Raw genomic sequence first — 15463 nt, forward strand, 5'->3', positions numbered from 1 at the left:
TGACACAGTGGCTCTGCAAAATCTGTTCCGCAGTGCTGGAGGTTAAGTGGCTTTTATTTTCCTTTGGAAGTTTCTGTCTGCCAGGGCGCTATGCTTTTGCACTGATAATTATGTACAAGTCTTACATTTAAGCAGCTGTTTTTACATTGGCAAATACAAGCCACCCCCTGAAAATTCCTATCGGAATTTTTATGTAGTAACCCACAAATATTTATTTAGTTAGTCTGGATTACTGGCAAACATGAAATTTGGTGCAAAATGTAACATTTTCTTCTAAACTGAGATTTCGAACCCATCTATTGTAACGAGGTCAGCTAAAACTGTAATCACAGTAAGTGTATGCATTTTAATTAGAGCTAAATGAATCTCTGTCATATTACAAACCCTATTGTACTGACAAATACAGGGCAGATATAACTGCCATTAACGAACATCCAGTTCCTTTTACTTGCCAAAATTATTTAAGGAACCAAATGCAACAATACATCTTTGTCCAGTTTAAAGACTGCTTCACGTTTCAGTTGAACCCATGGGTCTCTGAGGCTTTCAGGAAGCTGTATATTTCTTCTGAGGAGCGGTAAGCATTGTTTAACGAGCAATACATTCATCTTTCTGGTTGGCTCGCATTTATCTTTAACAGCTCTGTTTGAAAAGTAAATTAAATATGGTCAAGTGAGCTCCACAACTGTAGACAGAACAGAAGAGAACAGAAGCGAAAATAGAAATAAAATAAACTTAAGCCATCCCTCTCTAACTGTAACATTAGCCACTGTTTGGCCAGTTTCTTCCACCCTAATAGTAAATATTTTGCAACTCCACAGAGTTTAGGTGAAATGGCTTCATGAACCTTATTCCATAAAGCTGGTCACCAAGTGACTCAGTCAATGTAATGCTTCTGGCAAGCTTTAACAAACAACGGTTGCCATATTTAATCATTTTATTCCCTCTACAAAAAATTAGTCCACAGTTTATTTTTGTGCAGTTGTAGAGGGTCTGAATAGACTTAATGCTCTAAATGGAAATGTCCACGTTAAGCACGTTTGTTTAGGATGCAAAAGACATTTTTAGTGTTTGATGAGATATACGTGGAGTTTCAAACATACCTTTTTATATTGGAGTTGATATGGAGCATATCAAAAAGTTGATATGCAACCTCACCTTGATTTTAACCAATTCTTTTTTTCCTGTTTTTACGAATCGTCCTAGCTCCATTTCTCTACGGTACTCTGTATTATGTTTTCTTTCAGTGGAGTAACTGTATGACAGTAAGTAGAAATGTCTGACAATGAGGTAATTAATTCCACCTGTGCTTCCCCTGCTGTGGCAAGGTAAAATATCATAATGTACCAGTGCTTCAAAGACCTGTAATCCCATGTTAAAACCCACACAGGTGGTTTTTATTAGACTGGCTGATTAGCCCTTCCTTCTAACTTCTGTGTGTGTGTGCATCCCAAACTGCTGCTGGGGTATGATGGTACAGCGGGTGTACCTTCCATGCATTGGTCTGTTGACAGATAAAGTATATCCAATGATAAATATCAACACTTGTTATTGTATTTCCTTTTTTTTTGGTTAAGAACAAAATATTCTTTTAAAATCATGAGCATTTCTTTTGGCAACCATCCAAAACGACAGGATTGTTAGGTTTTGAAAATCTTGGGGTATATAAACAGGTGTGGATTAACATGACCGTCATCATCTGTTAGGGTTAGGGCTGTGAACAAAGTGAACAAATTTCGTCTTTCTCATGCTGACAGGCCTGGAGGTGTTTTGAAATGTCACAGTAAAGGAAATGTATCGGGAGAGGTTGAAAAATTAAGCTTTAATTTTAAGGTTCTGTTACTGCGCATGCTTTCTTGTTGTTGCTTTGTAATGGAATACTGACAAAAAATGACAGAGAAGCACTGCTGCATGTACTGTTATAGCTCTAGATTAAATGTCTATGATTCAAATTGTTTGAACAGGGCATCACCGCCCTGTCCAACTATCAACCGGAGCCAAATCTAATTGTGCAAATAACTAAAAACAACTGTGTGGATATGTCGGGCCTTGTGAGCCCAGGTAACAAGGCTATGTTCTGCAGCTAGTTCATATGAAACCAGTGGATGGTGAATCAATGGATATATGAAGAACCTGCAAGCTTTTAAAGTGAGTTTCTTTTATACACTCTGAAAGTTGCGTGGCATAAGACTAAAAGTGTGCTTAATGTTGCAGAGCATTCTATACACAACACGGAAGTCTGGACCTAAAACTTTTTAAATGAGCCAGCGTCCACATTCAAACGAAGCTGACTGATCGGCACAGTGAAATATTTTGATCTCTACTTCTTATCTTAGGCAACATCTTCAGTGTCAGACATTCTCTCAGTCGTCTAAATTTTTATTGCATTCATAACATCCACTACTACAGAAGTTGAGCTGTATTGTGCAAGTGTGGGGCTGGGCAATGGTTTTGAAAACAAGGTGGTGCTAACTTGAGTGCAGAAAATACAATATCTATTGTAAAAATGGCATAAAGTCAAGAAGTCATTCACGAGTAAAAAAACAAAAAACAAAAAACAAAATATCATAAGGAAGTTCCAGTGCCAAGCATCCTGACCAAATCCCTCCTGTTTATCCCCAAGGGTAATCTCCTAGTTATTTTCATATTTTCCGAGCTCATAAAACATACATTCTGTGCTGCAATATTTTGAACACGCCCTGGTGAAGAATCACTCTTCAACTTGTTTGTGATGCATGGAATTTGCAGGACTGTGACTCCAGATTCTGAAACCAATTATTCAAATGACTGCGATTGTAACTAACAGGGCGAGCATGTTTGGGAACAAGAGGAAAGCAACATCTGAGAGAGTCGTCATAATGAAACATTTCCTGCTATGTAGTTGATTCACTCGTCGGTATCGTTTTTAGATAGTCTGTTGTCCTTGACAGGATCAGTCATGTGTGACTCTGAGCACAGGTGTTGATAGGATAAATGAAGGTCAACTCTATCTTTTATGTTTTCATGCCGTTTTTCTGATCAAGTGAATGATCATAGGAAATGTAATGGCAAATCAAACCAAGCCACGGTTACTTACAGTATAAGCAGAACTCAGAGTAGTGTCCCAAGGCTGCTAAATAGTGAATTAGTGACATGGGTGGATAAATCGACTAACTTTTCCCCCTTTTCTCACTCTCACTCTGCAGAAATGTTAATCAAAAGTGTAGAGCGGCGCTGTAAGGAAAGAAATATTACTGAATGAGTTTCTGTGAAACCGACATTAAGTTGATTAATTATCTGTCGGGCCTCTCATATGGTTTCTGTAAACAACTCGCTGAAGATGTACATGGATTTTCCTTTGAGGACAAGCGTCTGCGCTATGAATGTGAGAGATCATTTTTCATTTATCTTGTTTTGAAAAACTGACGTTTTAAAATTCATAGAGCAATGTGCGGCCTATTGTTACAGTTTTGGCGAGGGAAGTCCTGAGGCCATCAAATTCATCTCTGTTAAACACGGACAGTATCAGCCCGTCGTGTGTGTGTGTGTGTGTGTGCATGTGTGTGTGCTTGTGTGTGAATTGGATCATACATTTGTGAGTCATTGCACAATGGATGGCAGGTGTCCCCCACCAGTTTAATAGTTGAGAATTTGACCTGTCTTTATTTTGTTTTCTACTGATTTCTAAAAACATCAGATCTGATATATTCGAACACATTCAAACCGTTGATGAGCTGTTGTCAAATGTGCTACATGTCATTGGATTTGTGTCACAAAAATGTCATCTGATTGCTCAAGTGCCAACGTCTGCATAGTTATTTCGGTGTGTGTCCTTCATACCACACAAGTATGCTCTAATTAGTGATGATCTATTGGCTTGACATCTCATTTAGCGAGGACGGGTAGACTGCAGGGCTGTGACTGAAAGCTAAATAAATGAATCATAATCTTAAATGAAATGGACATTTTCATTTGGGAATCTACAGCAATCGTTAGCTCACACAGCATTTCAACATGAAATAAGAAAATAAAAAAAGACTGTCAGTTTAGAATTGTTTTATTGTACCTGTAGTTTTTTTTAATATTCACAATGGCATCTTGCCAATTATAGAGATTATTTCTACAGACTTTAATTTCAGACAGCCTCACTTTGTATTTTAAGGGTTGAATGTGCTGTTGGATATGTTCACCGCACCATTTCTACCTAATATGTCTCATTCATATCTGTCTTGGTGTTGGAAAAATATTTTGAGCGGGCAGGGTTGCTGTCTTGTGCAAAACAAACAGATGGGATGTCAAGCTGACCTACTTCCTCATCTGGACATCTTAGACTAGAAAAGGGATAACAAAAGAGAAGAGAAGCAAATAGAGCTGCATGATGGCCTTATTGTATAGTTGGACACATATAAAAATGCTTTTCTGTACTCTGCCTTTGCTTGCGGCAAACCCTCCCTTTCTATCATCCTCAACTAGTTGCTTTTGTAGAATTAAATAAGGTGTCTGATAATTGTAACCTCAACGGTCAAAAGGTGCATCAAGATTAAAATCTCAAATAAAGATTGGGTTCCTTAAATTGAGATTGGGCAAATCTTTTTTGTTTACAGAAAGGTTCTGAGAGAGGGAGAGACACAGCTATTCCAGCAGGCCTCCAGGTCTATAGCCAGTGCCTTTGTGTAGAGCTGCAAGGCCTTGCAATAAATGACTCGTGTTTCAAGAAGTCACGAGGGTCGGCTCTGTCATTTCAACCATGGCAGCTTTATACTTTGAACGTTTTTATAAAGATAAAGAAAATTAGCTGTATTAGAAGCGAGCTGAAAATCAGATCGCGATTAGGAGCATTAATTATTTAAAGTTATTGCCTGCTTTTCTTTTACAGCAAGCCAAGCCTACTGAGTGAATTCATCTGCAGAAACAGCATGATTGCATATGCTGACATTATCATATGAGAGATGATGAAGAACAATTGTAGCTGTCAACCTCTGTGTCTGAAAACAAAGAAAAGCTGTATCCAGTCACTTGTTTGACTTTAACTTGATCATCTCATCGTGTACGTAAAGTAACAGCTCAACCCTGTATTTATCCAGCATGGCCATCCTTCATCCCTGTGCCTTTTTATGTTCATTGTGAATCAGGAGAATCCTTTACACCTTCTTTGTGCTTTCATTTGAGCGCCTTTTGAATTAAACTGGGTGTTGTGTTATAGTTAAACAGGTCAAACTGTATATGTCTAATTTTTTAAAGGCACCTCCAGCTGATGACTTTAAAGGCCAGCACATATATTTCGCAGCAGAGTTCATGCCTGGCAGCAAAGGCTTGTATTTTCATGAGTGTTTAACAAAAACGCTGAAAAATTGGATGTTGCAACCTACTGCAATAATAGTATTTTTTTTTATTTCTCTGCTTCAGGGGAAATGTAATATATATGTATATGTTAAGAATAAAAATGTCTTACCCTGCCCAAGGGAAATGCAGGTAATGGGCTAATGTGCACGTCAACAGAAGTAGAGACCATGTTTGGCTGGGCTAGAACACCAACCTAAGCCTTGTGTTCAACGTTCAGCACCACGGACAGTGCAAAGACTTCAAAGAAGGCATGTTCTATCCAAGGTGCTGAATTTTTAATACATGTTTTTGGACCCAGTTTCTCAAATATTTTGTGAATATTTTACTGTTGAGACTTCAACTAACAATGTTTCTTCTTGTTTTATTCTCCAGGTGAATTACAGTTCTCTCATAAACCTTTCTTGAGACACCTTCATGTGTCTTGCTACATTTTGTTTAGTTCTTTGGTCTCAATGCTTCATGAATATCTCATTAATGGACATTTTCATTAGTGGTCCCTTGACACATGGGTTAAGAAGCAATAGATTAAGAAGCACACAGCTTGCTATTGTTTATAATTGTTCAAATGTACTTGACAGACACAGCAGATACAGAGCTACACAGGGAATCAAATCCCAGCTGCCTTTGGGAACAGTGTCATTTGGAGGATCAGCATTTCAAATGAGTAACTAAAAAACATAGCTTGAAAATTGTTTTTCACATTGATGTTACCGTTGTGACTACATGAGGTGCAACACAACATACCTTTACACATGCGTATAGCTCCATATGGTCCAAATGGCCTGCTCCATGCATATTTGAAACGTTGTCTGTCTCCTATAACTACAAAGGCCAGTAAATCATTCTTGGCTGTCAAGCAGCTGAGTCTGCCCTGCATAAAGCCTATGCAGCCTTTCCACCACGCTGTTGTATCCACCTCCCCTCCCTTCGTCGTTTCCTCTCCTCCTCCACATTCAGTGCTCCCTCTTGCGCGCACACTGAGCAGCAGCAGCAGCATCGGATCCAGCGTTTCTCTGACGCACTATCGGAGATGAGCATCCCAGTCCCGCAGGCTGTCAAGACAGACTCTGTCGACATCTCTAACTCGGACCTCTGCGGTCAAGCTCTCAACTTCAACTCTGTTTGTCTGTTTTGCGCATTCCTCTCTCATCTCGATATTTTTCAGAATCTTTCATATTGAGAACGCTGCATTTGGCAGTGATGCCTCCAGTTGACATATCTTGGCTGGGAATATACTTCGGAGGAAAGAACTGTCAACAAGAGTGATTGATTTCTGTCAGCACTCACCGGGCTCTTTTTTTTCATCCTGTTTCTGGGGCATCATTCACAGCATCTTGTGATAAGTGGTTCAAATCAAAGGCTAGGAAAGGTATTGTATTATAGGGCTGTTTCGGCAGGAAACATCCTTTAGATGACGGACGCCGAGAGGCTTTAGATCTCCATCTTCAGCGCTCTTCTCTGAGCAATTGGAATATTCTTAAGGAGGTGCTGTTATACAGTATAAATATTGTCTCAGTTTACAGTAGTAGTTCATACGATCAGTTTGCCCACTGCAGGGGCTGCTGCGGCTTTCGTGGTTTAAATTCGAATTTCTATTGACGAGTGGGCGTCTGAGCATCCCGGACTAACCCGAATTTGCGATGCCCAAGCAGTGAGGGCACGGTGGGATTTGATTTGGTCACCCCGCTCTGTAGCATGGTTCCATCCCGGAGGGACTGCAGCGGCTGGGAGATGTTCCTCCCAACGGGATGCCTGCTTCTCACTGTTTTGCTATTTCACCCTACTCTGGCTAAGGTGTGCAACGACCGCACCAAACACGGACAGGACAACAGCTGGTTCGCCAGGGACGGGGAAAACTTGCCAATAATGGTTCTTATGCCCATGAACGAGTCGGCCCTGATGAGCAGCATCAGTCAAGGGATCGAACCAGCGGTCCAGCTTGCCATCCAACACATACGGGAGTCCAGGAAGTACTCTTTCTCACTCATCACCAAAATCTACGACACCGAGGTAAATGTACAATTTAAATCCTTTAACAAAGCTGCTGCAGGTTGGCTGGGGTATGCTTTTAACACTTATATGGCTTGTGTGTGTATGTGTGTGTATGTGCCTTTGTCTGAGCGCACGCGTGTTGCCTGCCTATGTGTGCACGTGTGTATGCGCGCATTGCCTTGCAAGGCTCTGCACAAGGGGAAACGCTGCGTCCTGTTGTGTTGGGTATCTGCGCAGCGTTTATGTTGGTGAGTGTGTTTCCATTGCGCATAAGCGAAGTCATAAAGCGTGTTTTCAGTAATGACAATACAGTGAGGGGTTATACCCCATCTTCGTCTTGCTACTTTAATTGAAAGTGCATTTAAATCTAAGCTGCCACCACGAGGCACTGCATTACCTGGGTACTTTGGAAGCACACTCCAGTGCTATCCGGAGTAAACATTTTAAAGTGATCACAGTCAGAAGATGTCAACTATCGTGGTCTCAATATCTGGTTTTGTTAAAACGCTGGACTCTGTGTCTCTGCAAACGTGACTTTTTATACTGACCTTTCAGTCACGAATCAGTGCATCTTCCTGGAGATTAAAAGGATGATTCTCATTGTGCCTGAAGATGGCGGTAATTGGATGCACGATCCCACCTAAATCCTGGCATTTCAGACCAGAGTCGAATCCCACTGCATTCAAGCTTTACATTAAGATTTACATATTTTATTAAACTAACGAGACAAGTTGAAGTCTGAAGTTGATTTCTTTTGCATTATTTGACAATGGCGTGATCTAAATAACTTGTTTTCTGAGTGATTTGAATCAGTCAGCACTAGCCCTCAGTTGCCGTCTGGGGATTTTGTAATTTACATTTATTTGAGGGCACATTTACTACTACTTGTGGAAATTGAGATAGTTTAACAAAGTTGTTTAACAGATTTGTTACAAGGCAAAGTACAAATAACCACATCAACAAATTGTACTTATATTTTACAGTCTTATATTGATCCAAGTTGGTGTTATTCTGTGCATAATTTCTTTTTTCCTAATGACAAACATGTTTCCAGCATCTTGTGTGTTTGCACAGGTGTGTTTTTGTGAAAGGGAACACACAAAGCCCTGTTGACCGGGGTAAGCCCTCAAAAATGGCATGTGCTGAAGCCATGGGATTAATATGCTGTTATGAGAGGTATGATTTTTCCCCTCGTATCCCTGGGAGAGAAAGATGAGCTGGAAGCAAAAGGTCAGTGGGCCAGTCTGACATCCGCTTGTTGGGAAAGTCTGATAGTGATGCCAGTCTTCTAATACTGCCAATCAAGGGGAACTCGTGAGATTAGTGTTATTTTGTGGTGTCGTAATCAAAGGCTAAACCTGCAATAGGAATGCCAACTGTGGGATTGGCATTTATATCATTTCTATATTAGCATTTCTATTAATTATAGTATGTCTACGCTAAAATATCCCCTCAATAAAATTCTGTTTGTGACAGATCTAGTAAAAATGCAGTTATTACTTTACTATGAATAATGTGACCAACATTTAATCAGCGATAGCACATTTTGCCAACATGGTTAAGGAATGTAAAAGAATGCATATTAATCACATTGCAGCTGAATGAACTGAATATTTACAGAGAATGATGAAAAAAAACTGGCTTGTGAGAGTTGGAAAACCTTTTCCCACGACAGGTTTATCACTCCACTTTTCACAATATTGCTGTTGGTGCATGTTTATGAAAATAATGAGTAGTTAAAGACGCCCATAATACCCACAATTTTTCATTTGCATATTTATTAAATTTTTTTTTTACTTTATAAACATTGATTTACACATTATTAAAAGTCCTGAGCACCCTCACTATCAAAAACGCTTTTCCCACATGCTAATGTTAGAAAAAAACAATACATGCATGGGTGCTTTGGTAGCAGCAAGCAGCAGGCCAAATGTGTGCCTGTGTGATGTTTGTACATGTGTGCGTGTTTATGTGTGGGCACTGGGATTTAGCCTGTCAGATGTAAGTAATCAGTCCCAGAGCAGAGGCTCTTTATCCCTTTATCCCCTGTCAGTGGAACCATCGGTAGACTGAGCAGGCCCAGTGCATCCCCCTAGTGATGTGGAATTGGGTGGTACTGATGATGATGGTGATGTTGAGGCACTATGGTTCTGAGGTTAATTAGTTAGTTTATGAAGAAAATATCTACTGGCAGCAAATGCTCTAAAATGGAATGCCTAGTGATGAGGATCATATGGGAGATGCTGTGAAACTAGTCTGACATGACTGATACTGACCTCCTGAGATGTTTTAATAATATACCGTCTGAGTCTAAAATAGGTATTTTAGACTTGCATGCAGTTAACAATGCAACTTTGCTTTTAAAAGCAGAGCTTTTGAGGTAGAAAAGAAGTAAGAAGGATTATATCAACTGGGAAGCTTAAGGGTGAAGCACGAATTGATCCTCTGCTGCAACTCAAGATATGTGAGCGTGGGTTTTAGTGTAACCAGTGACTGATACTCCACAGGCTTAGAGGATCAAAACTTTGGAAAGGATGGGAAGTACTGGAAGTGGATGGGAGACTTTTAGTAGTGACGGGTACTAGGCTAAACTGCACTAATTCATCAGCTTTTAGAATGGCTGACAGGCCCTTAAGAAGACCCTTCAGGGAAATTTTTCACATTTTAGGTGAATACTTAACTGCTTTCATACATTTATTTCTCTACATTTTGTGTTCAGTACATATGTTAAATATAAAAGGTTCCTGTCATGCATATTAAAACTGGAGCGTATTCAACTATCATTAAATGGATTCAGGTTTGTGGAGTCTGTGTAGCTCAGGGATAGTAAGACATTGTGAATATATTTTGTAGGGACATGCCTGTTGTTAGACTAAAGCCCAAAGACTGTTTTTAATATTAAGATGCATTTTTATGAGACCTCAGTCTAAATACTTCCGTAAGGCTTAAATAGGAGATCAGTTTCACTTAAGTGAGAGTTAATGCTCAACCCAATCAAAAGGCAAACTCTCAAAGTGGTTTGTTGAACGGTGGAAGAAAAAAAAAGAAAAACCCTTGTGCCATGATCTGTTCAGTGCGACACTGTTTCCTCCATCTTGCGTTAATGAAGTGAATAACAAGTGACACTGACAGTGCAGTTTTCCAACACCCACTGGAGTACAAAGCACAGCCTATTGCACTAATATACGGTAGATTTGAATATCTTTACAAATTTGATCCTTGATATTTCTCCAGCATTTGAACAGTTTTAAAATAAAAATGACCGACTTGTCAATGCTTCTGCAGTGATCCAATTATTTGATTTCCAAATTTGTTATCATAATCTCAACTGAGCCAACACGCAAATGAATGTAGTCTCTTAGCAGCGTTACTCATGTGATCACTTTAACAATGGTATTTCCCATTTTGTAGACAAAATCATAAATTCAATATATCTTCTTGAAGGAACTGTGCTCTTGTGCTATCATGTTTCTTAGATTGATCTTGTCAAAGAAGAGCGATTGCATGCATTTTTAAAGAGTAATCAATAGAACCACAAAGACAAAGAGTGTCCAGGTGGAAGTGCAGATCTTGCCCATGTGTGATGCACCAGATACAGTATGTCGATGGGTATTTATAGTAAATGACTGTCCACATATGCAGCACGCTTGGGCTCCTGAGACTGTGATGGCTATGACCATGGCAATATGAGATACTGCGCACAGATATAAGCTGCCTCCCCCTGCCACCCTGCCCAAAGGACTAGATGCAACATGTCACATGCGTGCACATGTTGGCAAGCCTGAAACCACTGTACAGTACGCTTGCTCAAAAGAGGCAGAACACCCCCCTGAGCATATGTAAGGCATTCTGTCAGTTTGTCAGAAGAATTTAGGATTTCAGTGAAAAGGCATTACAATAATGGAGCTCGCTTCTGCTGAGCAAAGGTCTTAAGTCAAAGTAAGCTAGTGCACAGCTGTTGGTCTTCTTTTGGTTGAGGAAAATGTATTGTGGCCAAGTGTCATTGGTTTATAGTGTGAACCTTTTATTTATTCAGACAGAGCATCACAGAGTACCATTTCACTGAATTTGCACATTCCATCATTGCGATGTTTAAAATGATCGTGCCAATGAAGCAGCATATCTGACCATCTAGTATGTCAGGGTCTAATAATGTTTGCCACATATTATCTAATTATCTGACATCTCTTTAGTGCTCTGGTGACCCAGAAGGGTCAACAAAGATTGCTCATCACCACTTGTGCAAGAGGTTTAATGTTCCAGGATAGTGAGGAAAAGGGGCAAGTGACAGCATGGGCACTATTCAGGTATACAGAAAGTGCTGAGTATGTCTATTTTCACTGACCTGACACGGATAGTGGGGATTAATGTGTAGCAGCCTTTCTTTTGCAGCGAGCAGGTTCTCAGGGGAGAATTCAAAAGAGAGGTTTGATGTGTAGAGCTGCAGTACGAGATGGAGATCCAGAAACACGGTTATATCATCCTCTGTGCAGGAACAGGAAATGACTTCCCTTTTAATTCTTATTGGATCATAATCTAATACAATTTATATTGTTTCTCTGAGGCTAAATAGTTTAATGGCTACTTTAAAAAAAAAGAAGAAAAAAAAGCAATATATGGCGTGCGGTTAGGTATGAACCATGACTGTGTGTAAAGGCTCCTAAGAGCTTGTGTTCCTGTGTCGGTTATAACACTTTACATGGTCTTTATGGTATTGTTTTTATTTCAGTGTTTACTCACTCTTGCTCACACAAAATTTCAGTGACGTTTTTCACACTTTGATAAAGTCACAAATTCGAGCAGTAATTGCTGACCTTTGTCTGAGTCAGGCTGCCTGTGGCCTGGAGGGTTTGACTGAGATGACCATTAATGTAAACCATCTTGATAAAAGGCTCTGTAATGCCCTCAAGCTGTCTTTACAAGAGATATTGTGACTTACATGCGGACACAGTACATTTTATGTTTAATCACACAGAGAAACACAGTACATATGGTCATGATATAAGTGGCATCCTGGCAGCAATGCCTAAGGTCAGGATATTGTGGTCATTTGAGCATGAAGTTTTGTTCAGCTCCAATAGAAATGGACTCATTAGATTGTACCACACATGATCATTCCCTTAATCTATCCTCTCTTGATTGTTGGAGTTGTCACAAGCCCACCCTCATTAAAAACACTTCTTTGGTTATTTGTCACCAGCAAACATCTTAATATTGAAACATGATTAAACACTGACTCAAGATGTTTTTTCTTTAGAGGAAAATGTCTCTCAAACCAGTTGAGCGATTGCTCCATGTACAGAAGCTCAAGGTTCTTGTTGGAGCGGGCCTGAGTTCAAGTACCGATAAGCGGCTCCTTCCTGTCAAAAACATTTTAGAGGATGCTTGGAGTGCTTGTGGTGCATTCAAAATTAGTTGCAGCCATCTTTTCGACATCCTTAAACTACATTGTACCAGACCTATTTTGAAATCTTTCCCATTTATTTCAGAAGTTGTCACAAAGCTTTTGAAAAATTCAACTTTCACTGCTCATTTGCTCTGATGTCTAACTCCAAATAAACCATTGAATAAAATATTGCTGCTAAAGGGTTGATTATACATACTTGTATTTTGATCACTAGTAAAGAATAAGCAAGGTCAATTTGAGAGTAGATAACGGTATGTTTGAGTCTCAATGATTGTGCAAGGATGTTACTAATTTAAAGGACCAAGAGAGACTGTTTGACATTATCGTCTGTGCATTCCTGCTGCAGGGCCTGATGTGCTGAACAAGTCGAGAGCTAATCACATGAAAGGCAGCAGCTGTATTTAATTTCAAAAGCACATAGAGCTATTCCCGTTTGTTACATGTAAAGCTGTCAAAATGTGTATTTGCGCCCGCCGGAGGTTGGAAAAAGATGGAAAAAAGGATATAGAGTGGATGTGTGGGTGGAGACACATTTGTGAAAATCTCAGTGGTTGGTGAATGTGATTCTTTGAGATGGACTGAATCATTCCACACTGACATTGTTAAAAATCAAGCAATTACACTGGAGCCTTCCGTTAAGATGGGGCACAGCAGAATGCTGTTGTTAAGGGTGCCATTACTCTCATTACTTTAGATCTTTCTGATATATTCCTGCTGCTGATCTGTATAAGTGCCAAAGGATGGAATCTCATTTTAGTTTTTGCTAGTTCACTGAAATAGCTAATATAGTTTAGTGACTTCTTGTTAGACCAGACTTATTTGTGGCACAGTCGATGGACTATACTCTGCACATGGTGTGGCATCACTTTGATGTTGTGTATATTATCTAAAAACTACAGTGCAATATCTGTTACAAAAAGCTCATTAATACTAAGAAAAAGGTGTTACAAGGTGTTATCTAAATTCACACAAGTATATTATCTTACCTGACACTTAATAGTTTCTTGAGCTATGTATATGTGGCTTAAATTACAATCAAGCAGCACACGTAAAAAATCTAATCAATTTGTGACAATCAATTAGGTTTTGAATTAATCTGTCACTGTTAAAATGTAATCATCCTTCCTTTATGCCATCCTATTGTGTTTTCCCTGCAGATACTATGATGAGACATCTGTTGGCAGCTCTCTCCTCATGTTATTCTGTCTTTTTTTAAGACTCTTCTGTCATTGTGATGCACAAAGACTCCAAAAGGTGGCAAAACAGGCATCTGGCTGTCATTAGTATGAAACAAACAGTTAGTCTCTGGCTGCACTGCAGTGCTTAGAGGGACACCCACTGGGAAATCACCCAGGAGATGCAAAGAGGGCGGGAGGATGGATGAGGAGCTGTGGGAGGGTGGAAATGGTGCCTATATGATAGGTGAAGTGAAGAGATGGAGTTTGAGCTAAAATACTGAAAATGCCACTTTAATAAAGAGCAAGGATATGGACGAAAATCTGCTCTATTATGAAAATAGTTAAGATGGGTGCTGCTGTGTCAAGTGCAACATGCAGTCAGTGTATCTGGCTGCCTCTGCTGCTGCATCTATTGTATGAAGTTGCCATTGATCCCCAGCTAAGCCATTAGCACGGACCATTAACGCCGACAAAACGACAAAAAAAAATCACTCAACTGCTTTTGGTTGGTAAATTCTTCCATAGTGTTTTCATGGTGTCTACGTACCAAATTCCCTCTTATACAGAGAGGAGAATATGTTTGTGCGCTTATGGTTACCAGCCTCAAGAGAGGTTTCCTGCTGTAGCACGTCTGGAGAATTTCCATGACTAAACTACCGCATACACGCATACGCTATGAGCCAGAGAGATGGCAAGAGTTTGAAATATTTGGCTTCTTTTCTAATAGTACTTTAAACAAAACGCATCATGATGAAGTTCCTACTTCAGATGACCTTCTTTAAATGGAAGCTTATTTTCAGCATAATATTGCCTTTGTCTGCCATTATTATGTCTCAAACCTTCTAATTTCACATCTTGTTGCTTCATAACTGTCTGCTACTCTCATAGCCTCTTAACTCCACCCATTGCCTCATATACATACACACATGTACTCACGCTCACGGATGCCACATTTACCACTCGGCTTGCCTGTTTCTCTCCTGTGAGTGGGCAGAAATGAAAGGATTACAGTGGAATGGATGTGCTGTTGTCATTAGAGATTGCACAAATACTCTCTGCATGTTCCTGTCTGTCGCACTCAAGAGGACGTGGCACAGAGCAATAAGCAGAGTGTGTGTCCTTGCTGCTCCTGTAATTACATTAAAGCTCGTGTAATTCTTTGCCAAAACAAAAAGAGCCAAACATCATCAGATTCTTGGGAGGGGATGTGTGCACGTGGATACATGTTTCTGGCATGTGCTGGAGTATGCTTAATTTTAAAAAGAAAGAGATTATAGGCGGGTGCTTGCATTAATTCACCACATGTGTTTGCGCCTGGCCATTTGTGTGATTCCAGCAACACATAATGTTGTATGATTGTAGCATGTGGGCATCCTGTTCTCAAGGGTCAGCGGCATTTAGCGCTTGTTCCCTGAGGACAGCTTGGTTGTCATGGCCACAGCTGGGATGTATGGTGATTCAGGCAGGTGTCACAGAAGAATAATGGATGTTCTGGTCTCTTCTCTCTTTCTCACCATGACATGTGCACACACTTCAGCAATCTTTCTCTTTTGCGCACACTTGG

General features: G+C 40.0%; 2 protein-coding genes across 2 annotated transcripts in view; both read left to right on the forward strand.

Moving 5' to 3' along the window:
• The window catches only part of poc1bl (POC1 centriolar protein homolog B (Chlamydomonas), like), a 253257-nt gene that overhangs the window by 43004 nt on the left and 194790 nt on the right, over nucleotides 1-15463 (forward strand). The gene's annotated exons all lie outside the window — the stretch shown is intronic.
• The window catches only part of gabbr2 (gamma-aminobutyric acid (GABA) B receptor, 2), a 166649-nt gene continuing 157520 nt past the window's right edge, over nucleotides 6335-15463 (forward strand). The window contains exon 1 of the mRNA XM_072370897.1: nucleotides 6335-7332. Within this exon, the coding sequence (XP_072226998.1) occupies nucleotides 7018-7332 (315 nt within the window). The 5' untranslated portion in view covers nucleotides 6335-7017. The remainder of the gene's footprint in view (nucleotides 7333-15463) is intronic.

This window comes from Leuresthes tenuis, unplaced genomic scaffold (genome assembly GCF_036924035.1).
Source record: "Leuresthes tenuis unplaced genomic scaffold, fLeuTen1.0.hap1 SCAF_18, whole genome shotgun sequence".
NCBI classification, from domain to species: Eukaryota; Metazoa; Chordata; class Actinopteri; order Atheriniformes; family Atherinopsidae; genus Leuresthes; species Leuresthes tenuis.